The following is an 18342-nucleotide window of genomic DNA, read 5'->3' on the forward strand; positions in this document are numbered from 1 at the left end:
TTTTTGCTTTTGTTTTTGTTCTCTAACAATGACTGTGTTTATAACTTCAAAGTGTAAATTCAACCATTCTTTCAATCTACTAACTGTTTTTGGTGTAAAAGATTATAGCAGTAAACAAAGTCTCTGTTTTTACTGAGTATATATTTTAATGGAGGAAAACAGATGGTAAATAAATATTTATCCCTGATATTTTGAAAAAAATAATAAAACCATATAAGAGGACTCCAGTGACAAGGTGCTATTTTCCTTCTTTTCTAATGCTGCAATGTTTAAGAGACCTGAATAAAGTAGGGAGCTACCCATCCAGGTATATGTTGGCAGACAGATATTCTTGGTACAGGTCAAAGGACCCAGCCTGCAACACTCCATGGATTAGTTAAGAGTACAGAGTTTGGAAAAATGGGGGTGATGAGAAGCAGAAGTTGTATATGACATAGAAACATTTGGCCACAGTAAGAATTTCAGTTCCCATTTCATGTGATAGAAAGACCCTGAAAGTGTTGAACTGTGGAATGACATTGAATTTTTGTATGCACAAGATCTGCTGGTAACTGTGTGGAAAAGATGATGATGGCTGGCACTAGGGTGAGTGCAGTGGAATTGATGTGAAACGGTGGGGTTATGGATGCATTCCAGGTAAAGATAAAAAGCTACCAGAAGATGCTGATATGAGAAGAAGAAAAGAAAAGAATATGAAACTGTCAGGAATTTAAAGTACCACTGCAAACAAACCTGATCTGGAATGTGAGCATAAGTACCTCTAATGAGGCAGAACACTTCAACCATTTTCTTGAATAGCTAGGGTCAATCTCTTATGGTATGAATTTTCCCTATTTAACATGAGAGATGTAAGTGTCAAATAGTGTCTAGAAGTATACTGAAATTAGAATTTGTTATCCCTTAGTGGATTTAATGTTCATTTACTCTTAAATATACATTTTTTTAAGTGTTCAGTTCAGTAGAGTTCAGTCACACAGTCGTGTCTGACTCTTTGCGACCCCATGGATGGCAGCATGCCAGGCCTCCCTGTCCGTCGCCAACTCCCAGAATTTACTCAAACTCATGTCCGTTGAGTCGGTGATACCATCCAACCATCTCATCCTCTGTTATCCCCTTCTCCTCCTGCCTTCAATCTTTCCCAGCATCGGGGTCTTTTCCAATGAGTCAACTTTTCGCATCAGGTGGCCAAAGTATTGGAGTTTCAGCTTCAGCATCAGTCCTTCCATTGAATATTCAGGACTGATTTCCTTTAGGATGGACTGGTTGGATCTCCTTGCAGTATAAGGGAACCTCAAGTCTTTTCTTCCAACCCCACAGTTCAAAAGCATCAGTTCTTCAGCACTCAGCTTTCTTTATAGTCCAACTCTCATGTCCATACATGACTACTGGAAAAACTGTAGCCTTGACTAGATGAACCTTTGTTGGCAAAGTAATGTCTCTGCTTTTTAATAGGCTGTCTAGGTTGATCTCTTTTAATTTCATGGTTGCAGTCACCATCTGCAGTGATTTTGGAGCCCAAGAAAATAAAGTCTCTCACTGTTTCCACTGTTTCCCCATCTATTTGCCATGAAGTGATGGGACCAGTCCATTCTAAAGGAGATCAGTCCTGGGTGTTCTTTGGAAGGACTGATGCTAAAGCTGAAACTCCAGTACTTTGGCCACCTCATGCGAAGAGTTGACTCATTGGAAAAGACTCTGATGCTGGGAGGGATTGGGGGCAGGAGGAGAAGGGGACAACAGAGGATAAGATGGCTGGATGGCATCACTGACTCGATGGACATGAGTTTGGGTGAACTCCAGGAGTTGGTGATGGACAGGGAGGCCTGACGTGATGCAGTTCATGGGGTTGCAAAGAGTCGGACACAACTGAGCTACTGAACTGAACTGAACTGAACTGGTGGGACCAGATGCCATGATCTTAGTTTTCTGAATGTTGGGCTTTAAGCCAACTTTTTCACTCTCCTCTTTCACTTTCATCAAGAGGCTCTTTAGTTCTTCTTCACTTTGTGCCATAAGGGTGGTGTCATCTGCATATCTGAGGTTATTGATACTTCTCCTGGCAATCTTAATTCCAGCTTGTGCTTCATCCAGCCCAGCGTTTCTCATAATGTGCTCTACATATAAATTAAATAAGCAGGGTGGCAATATACAGCATTGACATACTCTTTACCCTATTTGGAACCAGTCTGTTGTTCCATGTCCAGTTCTAACTGTTGCTTCCTGATCTGCATCCAGATTTCTCAAGAGGCAGGTCAGGTGGTCTGGTATTTCCATCTCTTTAAGAATTTTCCAGATTTTGTTGTGGTCCACCCGATCAAAGGCTTTGACATAGTCAATAAAGCAGAAGTATATATTTTTCTGGAACTCTCTTGCTTTTTTGATGATCCAACGGACGTTGGCAGTTTGATCTCTGGTTCCTGTGCCTTTTCTAAATCCAGGTTGAACATCTGGAACTTGGTATTGAACGTATATTAGTTTTCAATTTCCTTTTGTAGTCTGTTTTATTGACATAATTTTGCTGTTTTAAAGTATTAGGAGGAAAACCGTTCTGCTCTTTTGAAAAATTGAGAAAACTTGTGGTTTAGGATTTCAAAGATGTTAAGTGAGATAAAGTTAACTTAAAATCTCAGTAATATTTATGCATTAATCTTTGGGGGAAGTCTTGAACTTAAACTATGGGGGAGTTAAATGAAAATTTTTAAGTAAATTTGCAAATCTTAACAAGATATTCTCATGTCTTATATTAATCTGTAAAAGAAAATATGCAAAAATAAAGTTCACTTTGCATAGTTGCTCATTTCAGATAATAAAGGTTTTCATGTTTGCAGGGCCTCAGTTTCAAATTATTTGCAAGTGATCCACTGCATGTGCAAATAATATTAAGGACATTCCCAGTCTGTATCAGATATCATTAAATACATGCATGCAGTTGTATTCAGACAATGAAATTTTTAGCAAATGTAAGAGTTCAGTTGTTCCATTAAAATCATAATTTAGTACCCACAATCACATTTGGCCAAAAAGTGGGATATAGAATGGGATTTGTTTCATGACATTATTAAAATTCTATTCATAATGTTTTCTCTAGGAATATTATGTTCTTTATTTAGTCACTTATTGATGTGACTGAATATTATACTCTTTGTTTATTCATCCAATGATGTGAATAAAACTGTTTGTAGTTATGGTCCTAGATTTTTATTCATTTGCCCATATTTTTTGTTCATTATCTATTCATTATCTTTTTAACAAACATTTACTGAGTGTTTACTACAGCAGTTTTTCATCTTGGCTGCAAATCAAAATCCTCTTTGAAGCTTTTGTAAAGTACTGATTCCTGTGTAATAAACCCCTGAAACTGATTCAATAGGTGTGGACTGCAGCCAGGCATCTTTATTTTTTCAAAAGCTCCACAGGTGACTCTGACGTACAGTCAGGATTAACAATCATAAGTGTCTGTTAAGCAGGAGGAATATAAGAGTTAACATGAAATAATTCCTGTTCACAAGGAGACTGGAGTAGAGTAAGACAGACAAGTAAACTAGTTATTACAGGAGTGTGATAAGTGCTCCACGAAGGGTAAGCACACCTCTTCCAATTTAGAACTAACATACAGTGGCTTGGTGTTAAGGGAATCCATTGATGGACTATAAAATAGAAAAGGAGATTTTCTCTCAGTACCAAACCAAATGACCCAGATTGTGCTTGAGTCCATATTTTCTGTCTTACCTGCTCTATGCCTTAATCAAATGAATTAGCCATACAAGACTCTGTGATTAAACTCAGGAAATGGAAAAACAGAGAGACCAGTTTCTATTTCTGATAACAGGATATGGGAGATGAGAAAGCAGTGGAGAAGGATTGCAAAACAGCCAGCTCCTCAGAGTTAGGGAGCAGGTATCACTAATATTTTTCTTCCTATGGCCTAAATTAGAGTCTAGCTCATAGGTAGACCTTGGTTCTAATATAGTTTTTGAATCTTTTTTCCTGATTATTTGTAGGCAACTGTTCCTACCTAGTATAGACTAGCATACTTAAGAGGACTCTGTAGCAGAGTTACTCTCTGACTAGTGATTCTCACAAGGAAATCATTTTTGCTACCTCAGAAGCACAGGACATTTACTGATTGTCCTTTAACTTTCTAATTCAGACAAAGATCGTGTTTAATTCTTGATAGTAGGACTGTCTTTTCTTATATTTTTGTCTGTCTGTAACATTAACAGTTGATGTTTTGTTTTTACTGTTTTAATTTCCATTACCATATCTTATTTCATACACTTTTGTTTCTTATTTCATTTTACACAATCTTTATCGTCAGCCTCTCTTCTGATAATTACAGACACAAAAGTGCCAGTATAAAGGAAGAGAGGATATACTGTCTTTGATCCCCAGAGCAGCACTAAAAAGCTCCACAAAACCACACATTGTCCATTGCAGTCCCTTGTCATCTCCCTAAAAATGCAACTTGGGGAGGCTGACAGGACCACTCCTAAAAATCCTACTCAGGAAACCCAGTGGACATAGTCCAGGTTAGAATTCCCTAAGCAGAAGTAAATGCCAGAAGGAAAGCTTCATGAAATCTAGTTATCCTATTATCTTCAGGATCATCCATTCCTAAATATAAATGAAAGCTCTTATTTTCTTTCTCCATTATCTGATAGTGACAAGGCCTAATTAAACCTTATAAAGACAAGCTTATCTAGTTACATTGGTGTTAATTTGTGAGCTCCAGAGTCATATGTAGGGTGAATGAACTTAATGTGAACATGAATTATATAAACTTGAGGTTGCATAATATAAAGTATTAATAAAGTCACTTTATCTGAATACTTTGAAATAAAAACAGATTTCTTCAATTAAAATAATTAGTCAGGAATCTTATAGTTCTATATCTAGCTGGCTACATGAATTGTAAACTATAATTATGATACAGGAAGGTGCCATTTTAGCTGGTAAACAAAAATGCCTACCATATTTTTTCATATCAAATGAACCAATGCTGTTGTTTATGTAGAATTTCTATGGAGATTTGGGGGCTCCCCTCATAGCTCAGTTGGTAAAGAATCCACCTGCAATGCAGGAGACTCTGGTTTGATTTCTGGGTCAGGAAGATTCCCTGGAGAAGGGAACCACTACCCATCCCAATATTCTGGCCTGGAGAATTCAAAGAGTCAGATACGACCAAGCAACTTTCACTTTCATGGAGATTTCAGACATACTGCATTATTTTAGCATTTCCTATTTTTATTAGCTTTCAAAAATGTATCTAATGATAATATCAACAAAGTATTAATTAAGCTTTCTCCTTTTCTGTCATTTCCTCTATTTAGTTAACATATATCTAGGTACGGTTAATTCAGTGGGCTATGTTAAAAAACCACATCCTCAAATATTTATCTTTAAAATGTGATAAAATACAAGGAAAGCTAACCAGTTACCATGTGGAGCCATAGTTTAATTTCTACAAAATATTAGAGATGCTAATTCATTGGGTTGCAAAGAGTCAGACACGACTGAACTGAACTGAACTGAACTGAAGCCTTAAAGCAGAAATATCCTACAGTATTTATTGATCCATGTGTTCCATGAATGTTTGCCTCCTATTTTACATTAAAATCCATGTACATTAAAACATATATTACATTTCCCCTTTGAAAAAATTAGTGTTGAATTAGGCAAGGTTTGAATCACTTAAGGTCTTCGGGAATGCAGCCTTCCTGAAGCATTCTCTAAATTCAAGTTCTAAATCATGCATGTTTGTTGAGATCCTTAGAATGTTTTGAAACACATTGTCCAGTGACTAAAACTCTTGCCCTGGAAAATGGAGAAGTTGAATATCAAAGGGAAAGAAGTTGAACTCCCTCCTCAACTTTGACTTTTGTTTCTGAGAGACTTGGTTGTTGGAAGATAAATTCCCTAGTGTCTAATGTTTTCCAGCCTTTCAATGAAGTAGATTTTGTGGAGGGAAAAGTGAACACGTAACACTGATTTGTTAACGTCAGATGGCCAGGTTCTCAGCTCTGAGATACATATAAAATATTATTTGTCCCCTCTCTAATCCAGTTTCCTAAAATGATTAATCAGATTTGTCTTAATGCACTTTATTACCAGAGGTACAGATTACTAAAATATGTACTATTATTAAGTTGTGAGATTCCCTTATATGTGAATAAGAGAGTTTTGTCAGATGTATATTTTATGGTTTAGTATTTGCTCTTAGGTTCATGATCCATTTTGAATTAAGTTTTGTGTATAGTAAGGTGTAAGGGTTGAAGTTCATTTTATTTTGTACATATAATCACTTTCATTGAAAATCTTTCTGCATTGAATTAACTTGACATTTGGTCAAAATACAATTGCATATATAAATGTGGGTCATTTTTCTAAGAGGTGTAAAATTTTGGAACTATGTTATTTGGTGCATATGCTTTTGTAATTGTATCTTACTGCTATCTTGATTATTTTCTCTATAAGAAATGTTTATTTTGGGGTCTAGCAATTCTCCCTGGTGGCTTAGATGGTAAAAAATCTGCCTGCAATGCAGAGACTTGGGTTTGATCCCTGGGTTGGGAAGATCCCCTGGAAGAGGGCATGGCAACCCACTCCAGTATTCTTGCCTGGAGAATCCCCATAGACAGAGGAGGCTGGTGGGCTACAGTCCATGGGGTCACAAAGAATCTGATTAGTGACACGGTCTATTGGACTTTGTGCCCAGACACAACTGAGCAACTAAGCACAGCACAGCACAGCACAGCAATTCTCCATTTTAGATGTTTATTTGTCTAATGGTAATATAGTCTCTCTGGGCTTTTTTATGCTTACTCTCTACATGATATACTTTTCCACAGCTATTTGCTTATTTTTATTTGTATTTTTAAATTTAATGTACATTTCTATAATGTATAATTATATAATTTATTAGGTATAATGTATAATTAGGTCTTGACAATGACAGTGTATAATTAGATCTTGCTAGTTTTCAGTCATACACTCTACATTTTTATTGATGTTTAGTACATTTATATTTAATGTGTTTTTTTTTATATTTGGATATATTGTCTTCCATTTTTCCTATTTGTTTTCTCTTTGCCTCATTTTTATTTTCCTGTTTTTCTCCCTTCTTTTATGTTAAAATATGTTGTGGATTATTTTTATTCTCTATTAATTTATTGGCTTTATTTCTTTGCATTATTTTTATTGAATGTTTTAGAGACCACAATATGCAACTTTAAATTCCCATAAAATACAAGAACCTTGTGATAGTGTAGCTTCATTTATGCACTCTGTGTATCCTTTGCACTACTGCTGTCATATACAATATATCTATATTATAAACCCTAGAATATTGTTATAATTTTACTTAGAGTCCTGACTTTTAATGAAATTAAGAATGACGGAAAGATAGTCCTGTCTTTTAAGAAGTTAAACATATTTCTTATTTTCATATATCACTCATATTTTCATTATCTTCTCTCTATCTAAGTTATCACCTGATGTTATTTCAGACTGAAGTATTGGCTTTTGCATTTCTTGAATTTAAAGCTATTAGCAATGAACTCTCATTTTTAAAATTCATTTGGAATGTCTTTGAACCTTTACTTTTGAAGAATGGTTTTAAAATAGTTTTCTTGGAAGACAGCTTTTTTTCCCCTCAACAATTTGAGTTTTGTTCCAGTATTTTTTTTTTCTTTGTTGTTTTCAAAGTTTTTCTTACTATCTTCAGCTTGTAGTAGTTTAATTATGATGTGTCTAGGTGCAGTTTTCTGTGTTTATTCTATTTGAGATCATTGAACTTTTTTAGCTTAGAGTTAACATTTTTCATCAAAGTTAGTAAGTTTTTCATTATTATTTCTTCAAATATTTGTTCAGCCTTTTGTCTTTCTCTGTTCTTGTTTAACTCCAATTAACCTTAAGAGTTCTGAAAGATGTTACTGACACAATAGTTTTAAACTTTGATGGAATGCTTGGAAATAAAATGGAGAAATATGGATGAAATGACACAATTTTCTAAGGAAACAATTCCTTAAATATATATAAAACACAACCCAGTAAATTTATAGTGGAAAATATTAATGTGACCCATTTGTCCTCTTTTCCTGTTTTTACAAAATCTGTCTGTAGGTGCCTTTCCTCCCTCTGCTCTTTATGCACGAAAAGATTTGCTACAGCGATCTACCCATATTGCTACAAAGACTTTTCAAGCTTTTCGTATATTTGTGAACAATGAGCTCAATGAACTTTACACAGGACTGAAGACAGCTCAGAAGTTTCTGAGACCTGGTGGTCACCTCGTTGCCCTCTCCTTCCATTCACTGGAGGATCGCATCATCAAACGATTCCTGCTTGGGATAAGCATGACAGAAAGGTTTAACCTAAGTGCTAGACAGAAGGTGATACAAAAATCACAGTTGGATTCAGATCAGGAAAACAAGGAAGGCGTCTCTACAGGAAAGGCCCCTTTAATGTGGAAATTGATACACAAGAAGGTACTTACTCCAGAAGATGAAGATGTACAGGATAACCCCAGAGGACGCTCTGCCAAGCTTAGAGCAGCGATCAAATTGTGAGAAAGTTTTCATCATCTAATCCTTCAAGATTTTCCTCACAGTTTCTCATGTGATATTCCTGGACAACCTAATGTAAGAAAGTGTGGGATATATAAAGGTGTATAACTATATATGTGTGGAGCTAGCAGGTATTTAGCTCTTTTTTTCCCTCAAAAAGAAAATGTAAAAAATATTAACATGATGTAGAAAGCTCAATTCAAGGAGCAGCAGTACCTCAAAACTGGAAAAGTATGTTTATCTTAGCAATATATTTGACTTTTGAAATGGTTAAATTCTGGTTAAATCCTTTCTTTAACCAGGAAATTTTTTAAAAGAAGAGGAGAATATGTGTATGTAAAATCAAGTTGTCAAAAGAGAGATTATAATTGTATCTGCATGCCCAAATTTCTGAATTTAGATATTCAGATTTGCAACAGAGTGTCTATGATTCAAATAGTTAATAATGATCATGAAATTTATTTTAATTTTTCTCCTTGGGAATAACTTTCTCAAATACAGGTATTACTATTTTAAAAATGTGTTACACTGATAAATTTAAATACTGAATTATAGTGTCATTGTTTTAAAGAGATTTTTCAGTATGAAATGTGCCATGTTTTCATATATTGCAAACTAAAAATGTAGAATTGCTCTAATAGCCTTCACAGAGGACGTTTCATAAAACTTATATTTGAATTCAATTGTGTTTATTATAGTAATAGCCCAGAATGCTTTTGATAAATAGTAAAATCTCTTATCATTTGAATCCTGCATTTTTTAACTGAGCTATTCAAAATAGTCAAAGTCTATTGAAACAGAAAAGTTTATCATCTATTCCAGATACTAAAATCAATGTGCTCTTAATGTTCTTATTTACAGAGTTCACATGGTAAAGGATTCTTTAACAAATTGTTGAAAATAATTCATAATTCACATTACTTTTTATATGTAAGTATGCGTTTCTGATTTATTCAGTTATGATGCAAGTACTGAAATAGGCAAAGAAACAAAAGTGAGTAAAATACACTCACTCATAGTCTAGCAAAGAAGAGCGATGGTAGTTAACTAATCACTAAAATTAATATAAAATCGTCGAAGTGGTAAGGCCTGTATAGATGTAGTATGCTGTGCTGTGCTGTGTTTAGTCACTCAGTCATGTCCAACTCTTTGCAACCCCGTGGACTGTAGCATACCAGGCTCCATAAAATACCATAAATACATCCAATAGTGATGCAATCCCATGACTGACAACATGGTACTTGATTTATGACTCCAAGAATGAATAAGAGATAATTAGCTATAGGATACATGGGCATGTTGGTTAATGGTACATGTCAATGATTGTTTTCTTAAGTAGTTCCCCTTGAAGTCATATTTATACTATTAATTTGCTCAGTAAACTATTTATTCAAATACAGGGAAAATTCATTTTATCAATTATAATTACAGAACCTAAGTTGGCGAATCCAGTGAATAAACTATCAACATAATTAGATGGGTGAAAGATAAGAATTAAAAACTTACATTTATCTCAGACTTGCTTTATCTACCTCTGTAATAGTTAACTTTAGTTCCCAAGTTTGTTTACCACTTTTAATTTACAGACTGCTCAAACCTGAGGATATCCCGGGTGGCGCAGTGGTAAAGAATCACGTGCCAGCACAGGAGATACAAGAGACATGGGTTTGATCCCTGGGGTCAGGAAGATTCCCCAGTAGTAGGAAATGGCAACTCACTCCAGTATTCTTGCCTGGAAAATGCCATAGACAGAGGACCCTGGCGGGCTACAGTCCAGGAGATTGCAAAGAGCTGGACATGACTAAGAGACTGAGTACACACGCACATTCAAATCTGAAGAATTCGGCAGTGAAATCAGAATAAGAAAATATTCTAGGCAGCAATGTGCTCATATTAGAAATGAATGTACCTAGCTTAATCCTCTGAATCCTTCCTAAAGAATTTTCTAAGTTCCTCTTTGTATGTAAGTCATATTTGTGAATGAAACTGATTCCCAAAGGTAGGTACCCATCTGAGTATGTGATTAGAATACAAAAGATTGCATGTAATACTCAAGAATGATTCACCTATGTCATCAATCATGTTTGGATGTTATATAACACGGGAATTTTTTCATTAGTGTTAACTGGAAACTGCCTGCACTGACTGTTGGATGACATCCTTCCAAAATTCATGTCGTTTCCAAAACCTCATAATGTGACCTTATTTGGAAATTCGGCTATTACAGATGTTAGCAGTTAAGACGTAATACTGGAGCAGAGAAGGCCCTTAACCCCATATGTCTGTGTCCTTATTCAAAGAGAAGAAATACAGAGACACAGGGGAGAATGCCACATGAAGACAAAGGCAGAGACTGAAGTGATGTATCTACAAGCCAGGGGACACCAAGAATTGCTGGCAACCATAAGAGGCTAGGAGAGAAGCATGGAGTAGATTCTCCCTCAGGAACTTTAGTAGGTATTAATAACTGCTGAAACCTTGGTTTCAGACTTCCAACCTCCAGAGCAGTTAGAGAATAAATTTCTGCTATTTTCTGCTGGCCAATCTGTGGTGGTTTATTATGGCAGCCTTAAGAAACTGGTGCTCTGACCCCCCCAAAAAAAATCTTGAATAACATGCATTAAAAAAGTCCTGCATCAATATATACAAAATTGGCTTCAAAATATTGTAGTATAAAAACACATTATCTATTTTTTATAATTAGGCTGTTTGCAACAGTCATTCTTACCTTCCTCTTAGTTGTAGGATGAATAATCAAATACATGAATGAGTTTCAAATGATTAACAATGGAGAATGATTTTGGGGAATTTAAACAGTACATATAGAAAATAAAAACAGATTATTAAAATGAATGTACATTGCTTTTCCAATAAAATATAAATTATATAAAACAAGCAGTTGTTTTGCATTTCTGAATCTTTCTATTGACTGCCTCTGCCAGTCATATTATATAACATAGATCCCATTGTGTAGGACATCAGTTCTTAACAGTTTCAATAATTGCTCATTAAGAAATGAAATTTAGTAACTACATACAATTTTTAGTTGATACTCCTATTTCATATGTTCATTTTGTTTTGACAATTGTATGTTGGTTATTATGTAATCTTTGAAATTTCTAGGGTAATTTGGGGGAAGACACTATCAATTTTTTTCTATTTCATGTAATATGTGATATATGGTTTGTGCTTAAATTCATTTATATTGAGCTATTTATTATGTTACAACCAATAGTTTATAAGATAATACAGTATGCCTCACTAGGTTTTTGAGGCTAACTAAAACCTCTTAAAATTCGCTTGTAAATTTTTGAAAATCGTATTTTATTTAGTCTTTGCAGAGTGTAACATATCTTCAGAGGTTTATAAAATTCTTTCCAATTTTTGTTTTTAAATAAGCAGAAATAATAATGAATTTATACTGTAGAATTTTTAATAAAATCTAAACTTCATTTGAAATCTTATTCAAAAAGTATGAGTCAGTTCTTAATGGAAAATTCAAAAGGTACAAAAGATACAAAATTTATATCAGCACTTTCATTTGGTTATAAAGGAATATATATATATTTATTCATTAAATATATAGTAAAGCCTGACCTTTTAGGAAGAAATCAAAAACACCTCTCTCACTTCTTTCTTTTTATACTCCTTCCCTTTCCCTTTCTCTGTTCAGATGTGAATTTCTTATGCCAGCAGCTGCTGCTGCTAAGTCGCTTCAGTTGTGTCCGACTCTGTGTGACCCCATAGACAGCAGCCCACCAGGCTTCCCCGTCACTGGAGTGGGTTGCCATTTCCTTCTCCAGTGCATTAAAGTGAAAAGTGAAAGTGAAGCTGCTCAGTTGTGTCTGACTCTTCGAGACCCCGTGGACTGTAGCCTACCAGGCTTCTCTGTCCACGGGATTCTCCAGGCAAGAGTACTGGAGTGGGTCGCCAGCAGAGATGACATTAATTTATATTTCACATTTACTCTGGAAAAAGAAGTATTATGCAATATTCGTATGTACTCTCACAAACTAAACTCTACATTTTAGATTATTAGTAATGGGTAAGACAACTAAAAATCGCTTCTAGTTAAACTTCTCTAATTTTTATTTTAATGTACCTGTTTTTCTATTGTGTTTTTGTGATTGCTGCAGTATTCTAATAGATTTTTTGTGTGTGTTAGCAACAGTCTATAATAGAAAGAGATAAGCATTAAAATTAAAGGGAATTTTGTGAAGTGCTTGATAAATATGAATTTAATGACAGAAATCCTGATCAGAGATATATTTTTCTCAGAACCACAATGCCATATGTTCAATGTTGAATGAAGTATGGTTTGTAAAAATCAGCATCATATTTTAAAGAAACTAGATTGTATAATAAGCATAACTATTTTTATATTATTTTCTCAAATTTCATCTGTTTATAGCTACTATTCCCAACTAATGTTTGGTAACACACAGCATGATCTGCAGGAATACTAAGAGATAGTTTAAATATGAATTTTTTTAAGTCTTGTTACAGCCTAAATTTTCAGAAACATTAAATATTCAATAGAATTAGTTAATACAAGATGCAGTGGTGATAGTTCATTATACTATCATTTAGATGGGCCTTAAAATTCTTCATAAAGATTTTGACCACCTTACTCTTTTTCTCAGATAATTTACAAAGTAAAGAAAAAAAAATGTAACTCTGATATGCAGACCATAAGTTTGCCTTTTCGGTAATGTCATAACTCCTTAGGCAATTCTTTACCTTAAACACAAGGCATTTAAGTACAAATTTTCTACCATTAGCATATGCCCTATTAAATATATCTCTGCCCAGATGCTAGAATACAAAGCAGAAATCAAACAAGAGGACATGCTCCATTTCTGATTCTTGAGTAATAGGTTCTGTTCATTAAGCTCCATCTTTATGCCTGGCCAGTAATACTTGTCTGCCTTACACAAGGTAAGGATTTGTATTATTAAACAGTCAAATGGTATGGTTCTTCATTCTTTCACAAGGAAAAGCATTATCATCCAACTCTTAGAAATGCTAAATTGAGGAGAAGTCTGTATAGCCTTGTAAATAAAACCATTTGCTTTGGAGTCAGAAAAAAATGAGTTTAAATTCCAGGTCTGCATATATTAGCTGGATATGCTAACTGGGCATGCTCTTTAATATTCTGAGTCCTCATTCAGTTCACTTTAAAGAGAGGATGGTATTGGTACTTTCTCATCAGGTTGCTATGAATCAAATAGAAAATAATAGATATTTATGAGTTAAAAGTCATAATTACCAAAATATAACACATTTCTGGGCACCATGGCTAAGGAAATATATACTTTATTCCTAGTGGTTTTAAGTGAAGCCTCTGCATCACAAGCAGCAGTTGATTGGGTTTATAGTCAGTTTTATTACAGGGGAATTTTATTCCTATTTATTATTTATTTAACACTCCTCAGTATTTGCTATCATTTGACAAGGCATAATAAAACACACAGTCTTTGCCTTGTGGAGTTTCCATTTGTAAGAAAACAAACTGGGAAGAAAAGAACCAGGTATTCGACATTCATTTAGGTTGGAAAATGTTATTTGTCCTCCTACATTTCCATATCAGTAAGTGCCTGAAACTAAGTGGTCCTTGTAGTAGTAAGATTCTCCAAAATACATTTTGAGGGGGAAAAGGAAATGAGTATTTTATGAGATAAGAGATGGAAGAGTTCTATAGGAGTGTTTTAAAAGTTTCCTATTTCTGCACTCTAAAGTCAATGCAGAGAAACTACAGGACCAATAAAGTGTGTAAGTTGCAGGTTTTAAAAGGGAAAATAGCATGAAAGGTAAATGGACAGTTGACACTTAGAATGAGCTGACAAGCTCTTTGACAGCGCCACAGAAATGTATGTTACTAAAACAAGATCCATGTAATTCCCACACCTTTACCTTCATTTCAGAGTTTATAATTCTCTCCCTTTATCTCCATTTTGTACTCCCGTATCTCAATACAAAGCTTATCTTTGCTCCTTTTCTGTCTTCTCTAGGGCTTATTTCAGTCAATTTTGCTTTCCCTTATCAGTCTTCAATCCATTCTGCACCAGTATCTTTCCTTCAGTCTACAAAACTGTTCAAAAGTGAACCATGCTGAAAGCAAATCATAATGACTAAAATCTCTCCTTGACTATTTTCCTTACGCAAATACCACCATCATTCTGTTTTCTTTCATATCTTGACCTCTTATTTGTAAATATTTATTTATCTGGCTGTGCCGGGTCTTAGTTGTGATGTGCAGGGATCTTTAGTTGTGGCACGCAAGGTCTTAGTCACAGCATACAGGATCCAGTTCCCTGACCAGGAATCCAGCCTGGACCACCTGCCTGGGAAGCATGGAGTCCTAGCCACTAGACCACCAAGAAAGTCCTGATATCATGACTTCTTAAAGTCTCCACTACATCTAACTTTTCATCTGTATTTCATTTATCCACTTCTAGTATACTTTCTGTAGGAACTATTTTCTTAAAAATTAATGGTGACCTCTTAATTACCAGACCCAATATCCTCTTCACTTACTTAACCTCTTCAGCATTTGATACTGTTTATCCATCCTTCCATAAAAATCTGTGCTCCATTGCAGTCCCCAGAATCACTCCTGTAGCTTTGTCTCTCTAACTCTAATTTTTTCACAAAATCCTCTTTCTGTGTTCCATGAGTCAGAGCATGTCTTCTGTGAGTTGTTCACAAGGTATAGGTAGTCCTCGAGATGTGCATTTACTGACGGCAGTACTGTGAAATTCCTCCATGATCATCCATAGAGTAAATGAGAGATGAGTAACTTGCCAAGATAACAGATAGTGGAATAAACAGAGATAGGGGTCTTCCTGGTTGTTAAAATTGACATCAAATTAAGTAAGGTATGTACTAATAACTAGGACTTCAGCTTTGGTAATGGCAAACAATAATTTGGATCAACCATCCCACTCAGAACTAGAAAAAAAATCTAGAAAAGATTTTTTTTTTAAGTAAGTAATTTTGAAAGCACCAGAGGCTTAATACTGCAGTGAAAAATATCCAGAAGAAGGAAACTCAAAGTGGTTAGCCCAGCATTTGTAGCTGCCACTTGCCATTTCCACAAGGGGCAGCTGAGAAACTAAATATTCAATACGAAAATACTGAATCACTGTGTTGTACACATGAAACTAACAATTTGTAAATCAACTATACTTCAAAGAATAAAAATGAAAGAAAATGTACAACTGAAAGACTGTGCAACTCATGGAACTTTAAAATGATAGTAAACATCTTACATTTCTGCACAGCGTTTTTATGGTGAGAAAAAAATCTTCCTAGATTTACATATATTGTGTATGATTTTGCTTTTCTCTTTTTAATGGCACCATACCTACTTCCGAATCTATAAATTACACTTTTCTCATAGAAACCTCTTTGATGATGAAGAAAACCATGTTTAAAAGCCAGCCAGATGGTTCTCCCGTTTCCTATTATGTACATTCGTGATATTCATGGGGTAGGGAGGGGTTAGGGTGAAGGGAAAAAAACAACTATCATGAGTGTTGAACCAATCTAGTTATTCTAGAATCTATCATTGTTCCTTTGAAGAAATTCAACATTTGTCTTACAACCAGAGAATAAACATCAGCTGCTAGAGAAAGCTATTGAATTTCAAAATCCCTTTGAAATGTCACGTTAACCTGTTTAACTTGCAGTCAGTTCTTTAAAGCACCAAACATTTCCTGATGACTTCCAGATCTAAGGCTGCTTATATTTCTCTAACTTAAAAGTTTGTTTCCTTCAGTTGCAAACGAACTGTGGTGAATGACTCAGCATGTTTCGGCCTGGGAGAAGCGTATCACAACTGCAATCTGTGCGTAGTTGTTCACAGGTTAGTTCAATTTGTGAACAGGGTCAAATGGAAAATCTGATCATTTGACTAAAACTACAAAGCTCTAGCCTTTATTTTTTAATGGCAGTCCATTAAATTTTAATCTTTTAAGTTGTATGTGTTTCATTGATTATCTTTTATTCTGAGATGTGTAGAAATCAGACAACCATTAATTTAATATCTGACTCAACAATATCTGTGTCCTCAGTCGTGTCTGACTTTGTAACACCATGGACCGTGGCGCATCAGGCTCCTCTGTCCATGGGATTTTCCAGGGAGGAATACTGAAGAAACATCTCAATTGAAGCCACATTTCCCAAATCTGACCCTGTGTTAGTTAAAGGATGTGTTGACAATTTCTACCTATTAAACTCATCTGGCTCCTTTGTTCCTGATGCTCCCTACTTTGTTTTAGAAGATTCCAATCTTGCCATCAACCAACCAACCCAGGCAGCGTACCAGTAAGGCTAATCTGGGTAGGAGTTTTGTGCTAGACACAAAGAATAGAAGGGATGGAATGATTTCCGATGATCTGCATAGATCAAATATTCTAGACTAGTGCTGTCCAATAGAATTATAATACAAGTCACCAATTTGAGCCACATTATAATTTTAAATTTAGAGAAGTCACATTGAGAAAAGTATAAGGAAATCAGTGAAATTAGTAATATAGTCTAGTTTAATGTATCCAATATACTTTAGCATGTAAACAATATAAAAATGAGATAGTTTACATTCCTCTTTTTTTTGTACTAAGTCCTTGAAATCTGGTATATGTTTTATACTTAAAGCACATCTCAATCTGCATTTTGAGAATTATAGGCTCTTGAAAACTCTAAATGTGTAGTGGTTACCAGATTGGACAGCATAGTTTTAAACTCAGAATAAATGCCAGATTTTTCTGTATATCTGGCTTTGTCATAGAGGTGACCAGCTTTTCACCTTTTAAAAAAGCTTCTCTTCCATAATAACTATCTAGTAATAATTGAATAAACAGTTTCTTCTATTGTACTGTGTCATACATGGAGGAGGATATAAGCCATATCCCCTGAAGTCATGCAGTGCACTGACCCTGACCATGAAGAAGCTACATCATTTCATTCTCTAAAGGGCTAGTGGATTTGATACAGTTACAAAACAGCCTTAAATAAAACAGATTTTTGTGCCAACATCCAAAATCAAACAAAATGATTCTAACATCCTCTCTAAAAAATAGCTTCAGCATAACTATACCAGGGTTGCCATTCAGATCAACATTAAAAGTTGAGTGTAAATTCTGAGTAAATTGGGCATTCCTGACCAGAAACAAGTAACTACAGCATATATGAAGCCAGGAATGGGTGCTTCCAATGAAAGATATTTAAAGTTAATGGTTACTCTTTTAAAGGAAGGTGGAGCTTTTTCCCTCCCCGTACCCTTCACCACACCAAAAAAACATATTGCTATCTTACTCAAATGTTATAGAGTATTGACCTGAATAGTCTTGAAGACTAAATGCCAAGAAAAAGAAATGTAAAAAGTCAAAATGATTGTCTGAGGAGGCCTTATAAATAAAGGAAAGAAAAGAAGAGAAGCTAAAGGCAAAGGAGAAAAGGAAAGATATACCCAGTTGAATGCACAATTCTAAAAATATAACGAGAGATAAGAAAGCCTTCCTCAGTGATCAATGCAAAGAAATAGAGGAAAACAATAGAATGAGAAAGACTAGAGATCTCTTCAAGAAAATGAGAGATACCAAGGGAACATTTCATGCAAAGATGGGCTCAATAAAGGACAGAAGTGGTATGGACCTAACAGAAGCAGAAGATATTAAGAACAGGTGGCAAGAATACACAGAAGAATTATACACACACAAAAAAAGCCAAAATTATAGTTCATATGCAACAGCTATTTTACAGAGACATCTTTAGC

General features: G+C 34.9%; 1 protein-coding gene across 23 annotated transcripts in view; it reads left to right on the forward strand.

Moving 5' to 3' along the window:
- The window catches only part of METTL15 (methyltransferase 15, mitochondrial 12S rRNA N4-cytidine), a 230732-nt gene that overhangs the window by 205445 nt on the left and 6945 nt on the right, over positions 1-18342 (forward strand). For 18 of the 23 annotated variants that reach the window (XM_086338572.1, XM_086338573.1, XM_086338575.1 and 15 more), the window contains one exon: positions 8122-11459. The exons of the other annotated variants lie outside the window; for them this stretch is intronic. In XM_086338572.1, the coding sequence (XP_086194698.1) occupies positions 8122-8567 (446 nt within the window). In that variant the 3' untranslated portion in view covers positions 8568-11459. Of the gene's footprint in view, positions 1-8121; positions 11460-18342 lie in introns of those variants that run through there. 23 annotated transcript variants of the gene reach the window in all.

This window comes from Bos grunniens, chromosome 15 (assembly GCF_055505025.1).
Source record: "Bos grunniens cultivar Pamir isolate PY7600 chromosome 15, Bosgru_T2T1.0, whole genome shotgun sequence".
Taxonomy (NCBI): domain Eukaryota; kingdom Metazoa; phylum Chordata; class Mammalia; order Artiodactyla; family Bovidae; genus Bos; species Bos grunniens.